Here is a 13,416-nt window from a genome sequence, read left to right as displayed (position 1 = left end):
CTTAACTTTAACTAGCCCAAATTTTAGCCCATTATTTTATATAGCACATACCAAAATATTTTTTTAAACTTTCTATACTCTTGGTATTGTAAAATGTATGGGTCAAAAAAAATTTTTTTTCGTCTTGAAAAAGGAAACTGAGATAGCTGAACATTTTCCTAAAACAAGTTTAGATACCAATTGATAAGATTATAATGGTTTTATATGTCTGAATTACTTTTCTTTGCGACGCGAAGGCTCTGAAGTAGTCGATTTCTTTCCGCCGTCAAAAGGCTGAAATCCGCAAAAATCAATTTCCTCGTTTTTCTCGTAAAATAAGCGATATTTTTAAAAACAAACTACATAGTGGTTCTAGTTAGAATAAGGCCTACCTAAGGTTAGAATATGAGCGAAATCGATTTTTCGACCGTTGCCACAAAATGTTCGATTTTTGCTGACATCCCCTCTTAAAGTGTCTGTGTTCCTAAAGCGCTTGCAGCAATATGCACATGGTAAACGCATTCCTTGTGCATACTCCGCTATTGCGCGGCAAATGTCGTCGTAGTCGTTGCTGATCATTACTTTATAACCATTCTGCGCATACCTTTCCAATAGTAGACGTTGGCTATCAGATAATACCCCGTTGCCTTTAGGAGTCTTCAGCTCTACGCAGAAACCACGGTATTGCACGTGTGCATTCAAGATGAGCAGATCAGGCTGTCCTCGTTGATATCCTTTCTGCCAGCACTTTATACGTTTGCCGTCCGAATCCTGCAGTTCTCCTAAGCCGGGTGCTATGAGCATCTGAGGGTAAAACCTGCGGATGTAGTCCACCACCTTTTTATGCAAGTCAAACTCATTTTCGATCTTAAATACCAACTTGTTGGGGCCGTCAAAACGCCGTTCTATCTCATACTTACCGGTCTTACGCAGTGTGGGGAGTACGTCTCCTAGCACCCACTTCCTGAACTTCTTAGCCTCGGGCTTTTCAGATCCAAATATCAATTCGTAAAGACCTTCCTCCGTCAAATACACGGAATGTGGCTGTTCGTTAAGGGAGCCCGCCAGACGGGCCCCCTTTATAGACCCCAAAGTTACCTTGTTTTCCTCAGAAACGTGCATCCTAATTGCGTTTCTCGTTTTTTCATATCCTAATGCAGCTGCCACCTCTTTTCCCTTAAAGTACAAAGTTTCGCCTTGCACTATGCATTGCAGTTCGGTGCCGTTGTTTTGGAATACGCGAAGCATATTATACCTAAGGAATATTTTAATATGCAACACTCTTTAGTTGATTCATTTCTACGCTCAGTTGCGCGTCAGACACCACGAAGATGTAGCAGTTTATCTTATCCGCATCACTTGCGGAGGCATTCTTGGTGCGTTTGATTTCCAATGTTATACCATCCTGCGTATTTACCAGCCGCAGACCCTGGCCATGCATACTCTCATCGTTCGTCGTGCGCATGTCAATCCACAGCGCGTACTTGTCTTTGAAGAATTCCTCAGGAGACACCTGGTCACCAAACTTACGCATTGCCTCTCTGTACGTATCTGCAGGCTTTATCCCCTGGGAGTAGACTTTGTTTGGTACTCCATTGATATTTACCCCCACGTTAGTAATGTTGGGGTTGTGAAAGGCTTCACTGTCGCGCTTACCTGCTGAGTAAGGTTTAGCAAACACCAACATCAGCCCCGTGAGACTTCTTCGGGGGAGGTTAATGCTTTGGTTGATAACCTCGTCCGTTTTGTCCAGGAAGCTGAAAGTCTTGTACATCACTACGTGGTCGTAAAGGAATGCCTTGCCTGAGCTGTATTCCATACCCGCACTTCGGGCTAGTTCTTCGCTGTATACGGTTTCGTACTGTAATTCTAAATTGGTGATAGAATAAGGATGGATACTACCAGTAAGTGCAGCTTGCGCTGTGTCCATTTCTAGGATGTTGGTAGTGTCTGCTAACGTTACTTCAAACTGCAGTTCGGACAATTGCCTGGGGTAATACACACCGTGGTTAGAAATAACTTCAAAGTCTAAGGGAATAACGTACTTGCTGCCATAAGCTGTTTTTACTCTGGTAGCGTCTGCTACTGCGGTTGATGCCCCGGAGTCCGTAGGTGCTGTCTTAGTATCACTTCGCAATTTCCTTAGGATAACGCCTCCGATTCCTTGTTCTATCCTTTGTGCGCGGTCAAACGCGGTCAACCATACGTCTTTGTACGTGGTGTACAGGTCGTACCTATTTAAGTCCAAAAGGGATTCCCCTGCGAACTTAATTCTCATCTTAGACACCAAGTTGCGACCTACGTTGTTTACTGTGTAAGTTTCTATTTTCGTACTTGGTTGTATTGCTAGGTCAAACCTTAACGCTAACGTTCCGGGTACCAATACTAAGTTATCCGTTAGACGGGGTACGCCTACATACAGCGTCTCCCCTGGTTTGGCGCTAAAAGGTGTGAAGGTGACTCGGTGAAAGGTGCGTTCTGCTTTCAGTCCGCCAACCTGCTTAGGTAATACGTTGGGATTTAACTTCGAGCTTATCATATATAATGGAAGTAGAAGGAACGGATTTTGACCCCACCACGGAAGAAGGTCAAGTCGACATTAACGATGAAGAATTTGATGAATGGATTAAGGACGCGAATACCAAGCCCCTAGTCTACGACATGGCCTTGGCAAGTAAGTATGGCAGTAGGTGGAGAAGCTTCAAGGAGGCCTTAAATCGCATGTGGCAATCAAAGAACCGCGGACCCGTTCCTGAGTACTTGGAACTTCGAAACATAGATGAAGCAGCCGCGCGGGAAACCGTAGAGTGGGCAACGCAAGAGCTAAGGCAGCGCTATTCCCGTTTTGAGACCGACGAAATAAGGCTCACAGAACGTAACGACAAAGTCTTCATAAGCGTCCAGGACCTGAGATTTCCTGACAAGAACCGCTGGACCAAACCACAGGCCCTCTTTGATGAGAATGGCGAAGTTAGGGGTGACGTGGCGAGATTAAAAGGCTTCCAGAATGCCACTAGAAGCCTATTAGACCAGCTGGAAACGTTAAACACAAAGGCTGCGTTAGAAAAACGCGTCGAGGACCTGCAAGAAACGTCAAAAGAAAAGGATGCAGATTACGAAAGACGGATACGGCGGCTAACCGATGCTCAAAAGAAAGAAATCGAGGGTAAGAATGAAATCATAGTGACATTCAAGCGAGAAGCTGAAAAGGCTTTGGATGAAAGACACCAAGCCCAACGGGCTTTTAAGCTTGCCCTGCAAGACCTTAACATGACTCAGGAAGAAGCTAAGAACCTACGAACTATCATAAATGGCTCTTTGGAGGAACGGCGGCAGCTGGTTGCCGAAATCAACACCAAAGAAGAACAAATCCGACAAAGAGATCAGGCTATTGAAGACTTGGAAAAACAAATAGAACAACAGCAGGAAATAATCAACGACCAGGCGCGCCCCGAAGAGCAAAGGGAGGCAGCACAAAGGGAAGTAGAGGCCCTCGAGGTGCGCCTTGCGGAATTACGAGCGCAAAAGGACAACCTGGAAAGAGAATTGGGGCTTACCACCAAGGAAAAAATAAAAAGAGCTTTAGTGAAATATGGTATTCCACTTGCAATTGCGGTCGCCATTTCCTCCGTAGTAGGTGTGATCTTGTCCGCGCTTAAGGCTACGGGCGCAGGTGTAAAGGCAGTAGGCAAAGGGGGTGACGGACTTAGGAAAAAAGATGGCAGCCGGCTTGCTTGGGCTGCTCGGTTCTGTAGTTGGTTTGGCACTTAGGGCCGGCGGAGAACTGTTAAAGTTCGTGGGGAATAACATTTGGATATTAGTCGTAGCTATCGGCGTGGTATTTCTGAAGAAGATGAAGGGTTAATCTTATCCGGATGTATTACTGGAGGCTTGTCGGGTGTCCGAGGCGTCCTCGACTGGGGATAAGTGAAGATAGTATTCGCGCCGCCTTGGTAATGCGGCACCAAAGGTAAGGCGGTCATAGTAGAAATGGTCTTATGATTCCAGGCGGCATCCCCGTTCGGGCCATTGACGGCATTTATTGCAGCATAGCCAAAATCCTTGGGATATATGGTACCATCACTGGGACGAACTTGAAGCTTCGCATATTGACAATTGGCTATCATATGAAAAGTCACCGACGTTAGGTTCTCTTTGCTCCTGCGCGTGGGCTCAAACGAGAAATGAGCCGCAGCTCTCTTATTCGTCTTTTTCCTGTAAGGCAATAATGGGGTGTTGGTCTCGTCAATTATCCTAAACCCGGCATTGCAGCTATTCAACCCGCTAATGGTAATGGTGCACATAATCAATCCCAGGCCTCCGACCTCCACCCACAGCCCGGCGTCACACCATTTATCGCCTGTGTAACTCTCTTCCCCTAAGTAATGAAGGAACCAATCTTCCTTCGCGTGTGGGTTCATATATTTAGAGACTCATTACCGTAAGAGTGCTAATGGTTGCGTGATTATACACAGCATCTCTTTTATCGTGTATGCTATTTACGCAAACGCTTCCAGTGTCATCTACGCGTATTTGCAGCTTTACTTTCCCATGGCAATCGGCAACCATATGGAAAGTCCAAACGGAAAGATTTTCGGCGCTTTGGGGGTTGGGCTCTACGGAGAAATGCGCAGGCTCCCTGTTGTTCGTCTTCGTACGCATGGGCTGTAGTATACTATTCTCATCTAAAAACCGGAAGCCGACGTTGGCATGGCTGCTCGTACCAATGCAAATGCTGCATATTATCAGCTTCTTTCCTGAGTAGTTCAAATCCACAGACATCCCAGTGACATCAACCCAAGATGCTTGGGAGTATTTTTTCTCACCTGTGTAAGTCGTGTAAACACAATCCATTCCGGATACGTAGGGGTTATCCATTATATCCTTAAGGAAACAACTTAGCCAGGCTTAACGTCTTTATCTTAAGATTGCCTTGAATAAAGTAGGTAATACTATTATCTCTGGCTCTTAACGTAAGTCGGTAAGAGCTAGATAGCGGATACCAGCTTATATTAGTATTCTGAACGATTGGCATGTACGTAGTCAGGTTCCCAAAGTTAAAATCGCCATTTAATTCCACATGCACGACAAAGGTGTCATAGTTTCGCGTGTCAACGGTCCTAAGGAATACTCTGCCGCTAGACGACACATCTCCCGCTACCCACTGTATTCTTGTAGTAGTGCCCGAGGCCCCTGTGCTAAACCCCATTACTTTTGTGAGCCTTATCTTCCCCGCTGTACTAACTGAGTCATACTCGATGGATAAGTACCTTTCCTGATCGGGAATCCTAAACCTAATTTGGTAGCCGTGAAAGGGGTTGATAAAGTGCCAATCCGACGAATCTGCCCTAAAGACGTACTCGTAGGTATAATCATCTGGGTTGTTGTCTAAAACAAGCTTATATATGAAAAACTCGTAACCGCCTCTAAACAATCCTATGACAAAAGACGATCCTGATGGCGCATTACCGCTACCACCAGACGGCTCTGGTATGTCAAACCATTTGCTGGACTTTGGTGAGCCTAATAAGCCCTCAACAAACGACTTTGTCGTTAAATCCTCAGCATTCGTTGGCCTATAAGTGCTAGTTATCTTATTAGCCCCCATGTCTATGCCACCCGTCATGGTTCCTCCCGTCAATGGTAAGCCGTCGGTACTAGCGTGTGGGTTGCTTATTTCCATATATAAAGACTCAAACCAACACTCGCGGCTGCTAGTCCGGCTTTTAGTAAGTTATGGTCATATTCCTCAGGTATCGTAGGCAGAACCTTTTTTGGTGGTTTCTCTACAGGCGGTTTTTCTTGGTGCTCCTTCTTTGGCTTCTCTACAAAATGAGGAATGTTCCTAAGAGTATCAGAGTTCACGTCATTCACTCCAAACTTCATGTCTTTGGTAGCTCGTTGAAGTTTGTTGTTATAACCCACGACGGAATCGGCGTTGATAACCAAATTACTTGGCATTAACCAACAACCAGGTGACAAGGCATAATCCAGTCGCACTTTAGATTGCTGCACTGCAAGTTGATACCTTTGAACTGACTTAGAGATCTCATTCTCAATAACAGCGCTTTCAAAGAGGACAAGGAATACTTGTTGCGTTTCCTGTGAAGCACCACTGGCATCTACGATGGGGCTGCGAGTGCTAACCTGGGCTCCTAGGACGCAGTAGACAAAGGCTTCGATGCTTCGATTAATCCTTGCGAGATTCTTTAACCCAATGCCCTTTGCTGCAAAGAATGGCGCCCAAGGATACTTCTCTTTACTTTCTATGAAGTAAATTAAGTTTCCTTTTGTTCCACGGCCTCCCATGTCTGAGAATTCGAAGGAGCTGGGATATCCCATGTCTGGACTTTCTATGCTGGCTCCGACATACGAAGCATAAGTGTAAGTCTCTCCTAGACCGTGGGCGGCACCTTCATGGTTGCGAAAGTCAGGGTTGGTAAGCTTAAACTCATTTCTTAATCGCTCCCATGCAACTTTGTCATATTTATTATCCTTTGGGTTAAAGACAGTATCACCTGGAAGTGGTGCGCCCAGCTCATACAATATTCTACGAATAGTAAAAGCAACATGAAATCTCAGAAAAGGAATATGGAGCATGTCCGCGGCTATACCACATCCTTTAGTAGCAGCCCAGACAGCAAAGTTTAACTGCTGCGGCCAATAGCGCATGCTGGGGCCTGATAACCATTCTCTGGATTCTTTTCCCGACGTGTGCTTCATCCGGGTCTCTCTAAAGATGTCTCTTACTTTTGTCTTAAAAGTCGTAGGACCCACGGGGATTTCTAAGGAGGTAACCATCTTAGCAAAGTCGTCTGCACCATCTTTGTTGTCGTAAAATGGGTAATCCTCTGTTGCCGGTAATAAATTTTTTGGGAAGTTTGGTTCTACCGTCTTAGGATGTTTGGCGGACACCTTCGGTTCCAAGTCGGCATTGCTATACATTCTGGAGCCGTTGAAGTAAATCCCGTCAGGCCTACGCTCGAACTTACTGGCGTCTGCATGCGGAAACATCTTCCTAAAGGCCCTCCAGTTGGCATAATCCCTGTTGTCATGTTGTGGCTGCTCCTCAATATCATTCCCAAAAGCGTCGTACATTAGTATATATAATGGATGTAATACCATCAGCGCCTCCACTTTATCCTGAACTTTCCAAAGAGGCCTCAAACGAATTAAACGCCGAAAACTTCCGCTTGAATAAAGCGAATTTAATTCTGGCTTACTTGGAAGGGCAGGCAAAACATTACGAAAACGTTAGAAAGAAATACGTCAGAGCCCGGAGTACGCTACATAAAATTGCGATAACTACAGGATCCATGTCTGTAGCATTAACAGGCACTGGCGTTGCTACTTCGCTTACAGGCCCTGGAATAGTTGTTGGGGTTCCTTTAGCCGGCGTTGGGGCAGCCTGTGGTATCGTTTCGGCTGTTGCTACGGGTATTATGAAACAGTTGTCAAGCAAAATATCCAAGCATGACACGACAATAGCTCTGTCAAGGGCTAAAGTAAATACGATTACCGACCTTGTCTCAAAGGCTTTGCGTGACCGTAAAATAGACGACGTAGAATTCTCGCTTATCTTAGCCGAAGAGGAAAAATACGAGAAATTAAAGTCGGACATCAGAAATAAAAAAACAGTCGTCAAAGATTTGTCCGAGGAATCTCGCAAAAAGATCTACCAGGAGGCAAAAGAAGAGCTTCAAAGAAAACTCGCTCAGTAAATATCGTGACAGGATTCTATTTACATATCGAACGCCAGCTGTATGCAAATTAGAGTGTAAGACATAAATATAATAATTTTCACATACGTAAGCGTCCGGTGTGTCTGGCGTTCGCTTGTGTTCGTGGACTTTGAATCTGGGGAGGCTCAAAGTCCCGAGTTCAAGCCTCAGACACATTTGGACCGGTTGCTGTGAGTGAAAAAAAAAGCCTCCCCCACTCACAGCAACCGTGGGAGGGGTGGGTAAGGAAAGATAGAAAGTGCGATTCAACCCCGCGATGGGGGGTTTCGCGAGGAAAAGTTGGAAAAGTCAGGGGTGTCTCGGGACGCTGTCCGGAGTTCACCCTCTGGGGGGCCGTAAGAAAGATATATGTGTATACTAGAGGGCCTCTGGCGCGGGATGAAATAAGCCTCGTAAGCCCAAGATATATGTGTGTACTAGAGGGCCTCTGGCGCGGGATGAAATAAGCCTCGTAAGCCCAAAATGCAAAAAACCCCACTGGGGATAGCTTGGTGTTCTGCGCGATGCAATCCCCAGTGGGGTTTCTGGTAAAACGCCAGTTTTGCATTTTCATTTTCTCGGAATCCAACCTAACAGAGGGTGGTTGGGGTTTATTTTGTAAAATATTTCGTAAATTACGTCGGGATAATAAGGAATATCCTTATTCAAACGACAGAACATCCACTCGGCTCTGCTCATGTCAGAAACTTCGGGAATAGAATTACCGGTTATCTGAGACAAAAGATAGGGAATAGCTTTGTAATATTTCCCTAGTTTTAATTTTTTCAGCGTTTTCCGCAGACTTTGTGGCGTTGGTTCTTCTAAATGGTCTATAATTCTTTCCATTACTTCGTCGTCTAAATATACCGGCCAATGACCTTGAATGTAACTCATCCAGTCTCTGAAGTACTTTATTCTCTTGTATGGAGTCTTCTTACGACCTCCGTTAGAGTAATACTGTTCTCTGGTAGCACAAGGCACGGCATTACGAATATTCTTACCACACTCGTAACACTGTGCTGACGTGTCGTCTTCTATTCGCATTTTCTTACCACAACAAATATACTTGTTTGGCTTAGTAGGTACAAACTTGGGTTTCAAACACTTTACGCAGAAGTCATAAACAAACTCTTTACATTCTTCGCACTCCATATATAAACTAACATATTTGCGCTGTTACCCTCAACCACACTTGGAATGGGGATTGTCCGTAGGTGGATTTTTGACACGGGTCTTGCCCGTGTTGAGATTGCGCTGAAACCCCCATTCCCTATACTACTTAGAAGGAACACTTGGTGCATTCAAAGAACCGCGGTGAGGCGTATATTGTATCGTGCATCTTGTTGCAATTAGTTTATACTTTTCACAATAATAATTATTTATTGTATATGTATTTTTACTTTCTCTCATAATTATTTTTCCTTCAATTAAAGTACTTTTCTCTTCAAAGGACAGGCAGTAATTGGCTAACGCTGTTGCAGTATCCCTGCTATGCTTATATGCTTATACTTATTAACTCATTATGCTTTTTAGTATGGCGAAGTTAATAAATTAATTAATAAACACAGAATGAAGGGATTTTGTTTATATTCTTCACCGTTGTCTTTCCGGCTTTCTACTGCAATGAATAGCCCTAATAACCTTAACCCTAACCGCGTCCTTCACATTCAGTTATCGATATTATTATTTGGGGAATATTCATAATAGATTATCAATTTCCTTGAAAATTAATCAGGGGACGGGCGTGGTTAGGGTAAGATTTAGAGTTAATATGCTAATTAGCGGCAGCTTTTTTTCCTAATCTATACTTTATCGGCCAGAATTATGCAAACAACAAAGAAACAAAGAAACGACAAAACAAACAACAAAAACAGGGGAAGAAGAGAGAAAAAACTGAATTTTCTTTGATTGGCCCCGCCCTACTAATTATTTACGAAAATTATTGCTATCAAAACGATGCGGATTTTTCTTTGACACGTATATAATGCTTCAACCACTTCTTCTTTGGGTTTTCTACGTCCACATATAATTCACTTATTTTCACCTTCTCGCTCTCTACGGTTCATGATCTTAATTATTACAAGAAATTTGTCCACATAAAGGGCGGGCTGAACGCTTATATTCCTCGTGGTAACCCTTTCCAGATCCCATAGGACACGAGTGATACAAACTGAACTGAACCCATAATATTACTGTATATTTTATCGGGTGGGGAAACGCTGATTCAAGATCCATGGATCATGATCATACACCGCCGCGAATCTTATATAGCGGAAGTGCATAAAACTGCCATACTAGTAGTATTACTTGTACTACAAGGAAGTTTTTATTGAAGAGCTTGTGGCGATGTGGACTCATGCATCTCAGTTTCTTGGAGTTTTTCTAATCATGCTTCAAAAAATTCCAAATTTTAAAAATGGACCGTGTCTACGCTTTGCCTACCCACAAGTTAAAAAGATCATATTGCATTTTCATTTAAAAAAAAAGAAGAAATAGTGAAGGTATACTTTCTTTTCTGTCGATCAAAAAGTCTTCTGCTGATTTTTAGCCCAACTAAATAATTTAAAAGAAGGGGAAAAAAGAAGAAGAAGAAGAAGGAGAAACTCAACAAGGTACAAAATATATTTTGAATATTAGAAAAAAAAAAAGTTTACTTACATAAAATCCTCATTTCAACATCACTGTTTATTGCATCCAAAATGTTTCCCATCTTTAGCTCTAGTTGATAGACGTACTCGATTGATCGAGGATTTGCTTTACTGCCATCTTTGTTATTGTCTTGTTGCATGATATCTTTAATGGTAAATCTAACATATCCAGACGATGGGCCATGGGTAACGTTAGTACTCAAGCTGTATAGGGTGGTGTTGACATTCATATATCCAACTTGATAAAATCCCAAAATAACAATAGAATCTGATCCTGATCCTTTGTCTTTCTCGTATCTTCTAAAGTTGAAATAGCTGAATACATCCCCATTAGCAAGGCTAAAGTCCCATCTAAAATCAACATTCGTGCTATTGCTGTTTAAAACAACAATCAATGGCTGTTCTGGCTTCCTTGTAAAACTGAATGACGAAGCTAAAAAAGAAATACATCTGTAAGAATTTTGAAGTTCTTTCTTTCGTTATGACTTGTGGTACAGGAGTAGATTTTTAAACCCTCGCACCTAATAGACTAAAAAAATGACGAACTGTTTGGTAGAAAAACGAATAAATATAGTTGAATGAATGAAGAAAGGAAGGAAGGAAGGAAGGATTGAATGAATGAATGAATGAATGAATGAATGAATGAATGAATGAATATGAATGAATGAATGGATGAATGAATGAGTGAGTGAATGAAGGAATAAATAGATAAATAAAGGAAGGAAGGAAGGAAGGAAAAGAAGGAATGAATGAATAAATGACCATCGAATCAGTCAGTCAGCCTGTCAAAACAGTGTGGTTTCCTTGAAAAAAATCAATCTCTAAAAACGAAAAGGTTTCAAAGTTGAATGAAAATTTTGCCATGAATTACAGTGTATAAGTAAGTTTATTCAAAATGTACCAAAGTAAGCCACTTATTGCTACACTTATATACGTACGCAATTCAAAACTTGAAATAATTGTTGTTTTTTTAAAATTCAAAAACCACTTTAGATTTTTTAAAAAGATTTGTTTAAAATCGGTATAACGAAATTTTCTATTTTTTAAAAAATTTGTTTGTCATACACTAAAGTTGAACAAAACTTATCTTGACGCCGCAGGATCACTGTCGGCTTTCCTTCCACAGGCTACCCGGGCCAAGTTTTATTATTGAGTTGAAATTTCAGTGTATAAAGAGCCACTCTGTGGAAACACCACTGCTAATAAATGTCATTTATAATTTTATTATAATTTATTTATTCATCTTATTTTTTATATTTAGTCTTTAAACAAAGGTAGCCAAAGGTGCACGTATTCTGGAACAAATTTGCTACTAATAGTTACAAGAACGCTGTAAAAGACGTGCAATGCAATTATAACATAGCTTTTTATTGCAATTATTTGATAATTTTCAAGGCTTTTTATAGTTAATATTTTACTGTATAAGATTACAGCATGGTTCTTTTAGTTCAATTTAGTTAGCAGGTTACTGGCTGCAACGTTTGATCATGCAACTAAACTATCAATCTATTTTGATAAGGCAGAGAGGGGATGAGAACCAAAACGAGTCATAAGAAACTTACGACGTTTGTGTAAATTTGCACGGTAGCTGATCTGCACAGTTTTTAATATTGCAACTTATGCAGCTGCTAATTATAATGTAAAATATTGTTTGTGATTTTCGTATTTCAGCCAGAACACGTAAAAGAGCAAAACTCTTCTTCAATGATTTGATTAAGAGGAAATTCCCGGTTTGACTATTTTAGTAACTTGATGCTGATCAAATTTAGCCTTACCCCACTCTCGTGCGTAAATATCGCGAGCGTTCTTAAGAGGTTTCCCTCTCTTATTTATGCTCTCTTGAATATAAGCAAATGACTTTGAATATATTATTTTTTAGCTATCTGGAGGTCACGCTATACTAGGTTTCAATTCGCTTTATGGCTATATGTAACTTGCAATTGAGACTTCTTAGCTTAAAAATATTGCGCAGAACGATTAAACAAATCACATATCAGTTCACTTCATCTTCTACATTAAATTTGGAATGCAGAACAGTGATATTTACTATCAGTGTCAATTCAAGCCTTCAACACTTACCAGACGGCAGCAGGAAGTAAGCAAGAATTAGAACAGGAAACAAACAAAGCTGGTTATGAAGCATACCAATCAATGGCCTGTTGCTTATTCTGATCATAAAAGCTCTCGTCTAGCTAACAGGTCTTCAATAATCTTCAAATGAACGTCCGTCTAGCGAAGATTAGTTTAATAGTCAGGTATGGTTGCTGCCATCATCACTGGCCGAAGACGAATACAGTATATCGGAGCCTGGTACCCAAAATTAGCTTTGCATCTTGGATATTATGTAATATTAATTGTATCATCACTCTATAACTCTTGTACCAACAAGGCCTGTAGCACTCCTTGAGATCTTTACTGCAAACCATAGTCTACCAAAATCAATACGAACCCTCCAGTTGAGCTTTGCCGTGTCACCTTCCACAACATTCACTGTATCGTCCGAATGTAGCCAAGTGAATGTTCCAGCGTCTAGAAAACAACCGAATGTGATCTTGATCCGTTGTTTGTTTTTGTTTAGTCATAACGTGCTCCCCCCTAAAAAACATATTTCCTTACCTGAGGAACGGAAAAGCAATGCAGAAACCAAAACCATTGACAACGATTCCATACTAAAAAGCATACTCTTGTCTGAATTTTAAATGTGTATTTGATTACATAATCAAATAAATACACGCTACTCACAAAGTTGAAATAAAAATGTCGTCGTCAGTTGACGGTCTCGCCTTACTTAACATAGTATAATATATTAAGTTGGGCTACCTATGTTAATGCTATGTAGCTCATAGTATATCGTTTTTTCATTCCACACACGATATGGCAGCTTCTACGAGACCTTGGAAATTCGAGCTGTTGAAACCCAAACTTATGAGATCCAAGTAAAGATTAGTAAGTGTCAGCTATGATCGAGAGTGTACGGGATGGGAAGGGAAACGAGACTTGTTTTTCATTCTTCTCAATGAAGCTTTCAAATAAAAACTTTCACATGGTAAAAGGAAATCTAGCTAAGA

The 13,416-nt window shown here is 41.6% G+C and overlaps 1 protein-coding gene across 1 annotated transcript in view; it reads right to left on the bottom strand.

Moving 5' to 3' along the window:
* LOC116307267 (uncharacterized) overlaps positions 1-12,619 on the bottom strand; it is a 48,576-nt gene extending 35,957 nt beyond the window's left edge. The window contains exons 1-2 of the mRNA XM_089039665.1: positions 12,428-12,619; positions 10,359-10,781 (exon numbers count right to left, since the gene is read on the bottom strand). Of these exons, the coding sequence (XP_088895791.1) occupies positions 10,359-10,781; positions 12,428-12,524 (520 nt within the window). The 5' untranslated portion in view covers positions 12,525-12,619. The remainder of the gene's footprint in view (positions 1-10,358; positions 10,782-12,427) is intronic.
* Positions 12,620-13,416: the final 797 nt, after the last annotated feature.

The sequence above is a fragment of the Actinia tenebrosa genome, unplaced genomic scaffold (genome assembly GCF_029948245.1).
Source record: "Actinia tenebrosa isolate PJP-AT-01 unplaced genomic scaffold, QUT_ActTen_1.0 PGA_scaffold7__59_contigs__length_16204524, whole genome shotgun sequence".
Classification (NCBI taxonomy): domain Eukaryota; kingdom Metazoa; phylum Cnidaria; class Anthozoa; order Actiniaria; family Actiniidae; genus Actinia; species Actinia tenebrosa.
Note: the sequence above shows the minus strand (reverse complement) of the source record. Positions and strands in the feature narration are given on the sequence as shown.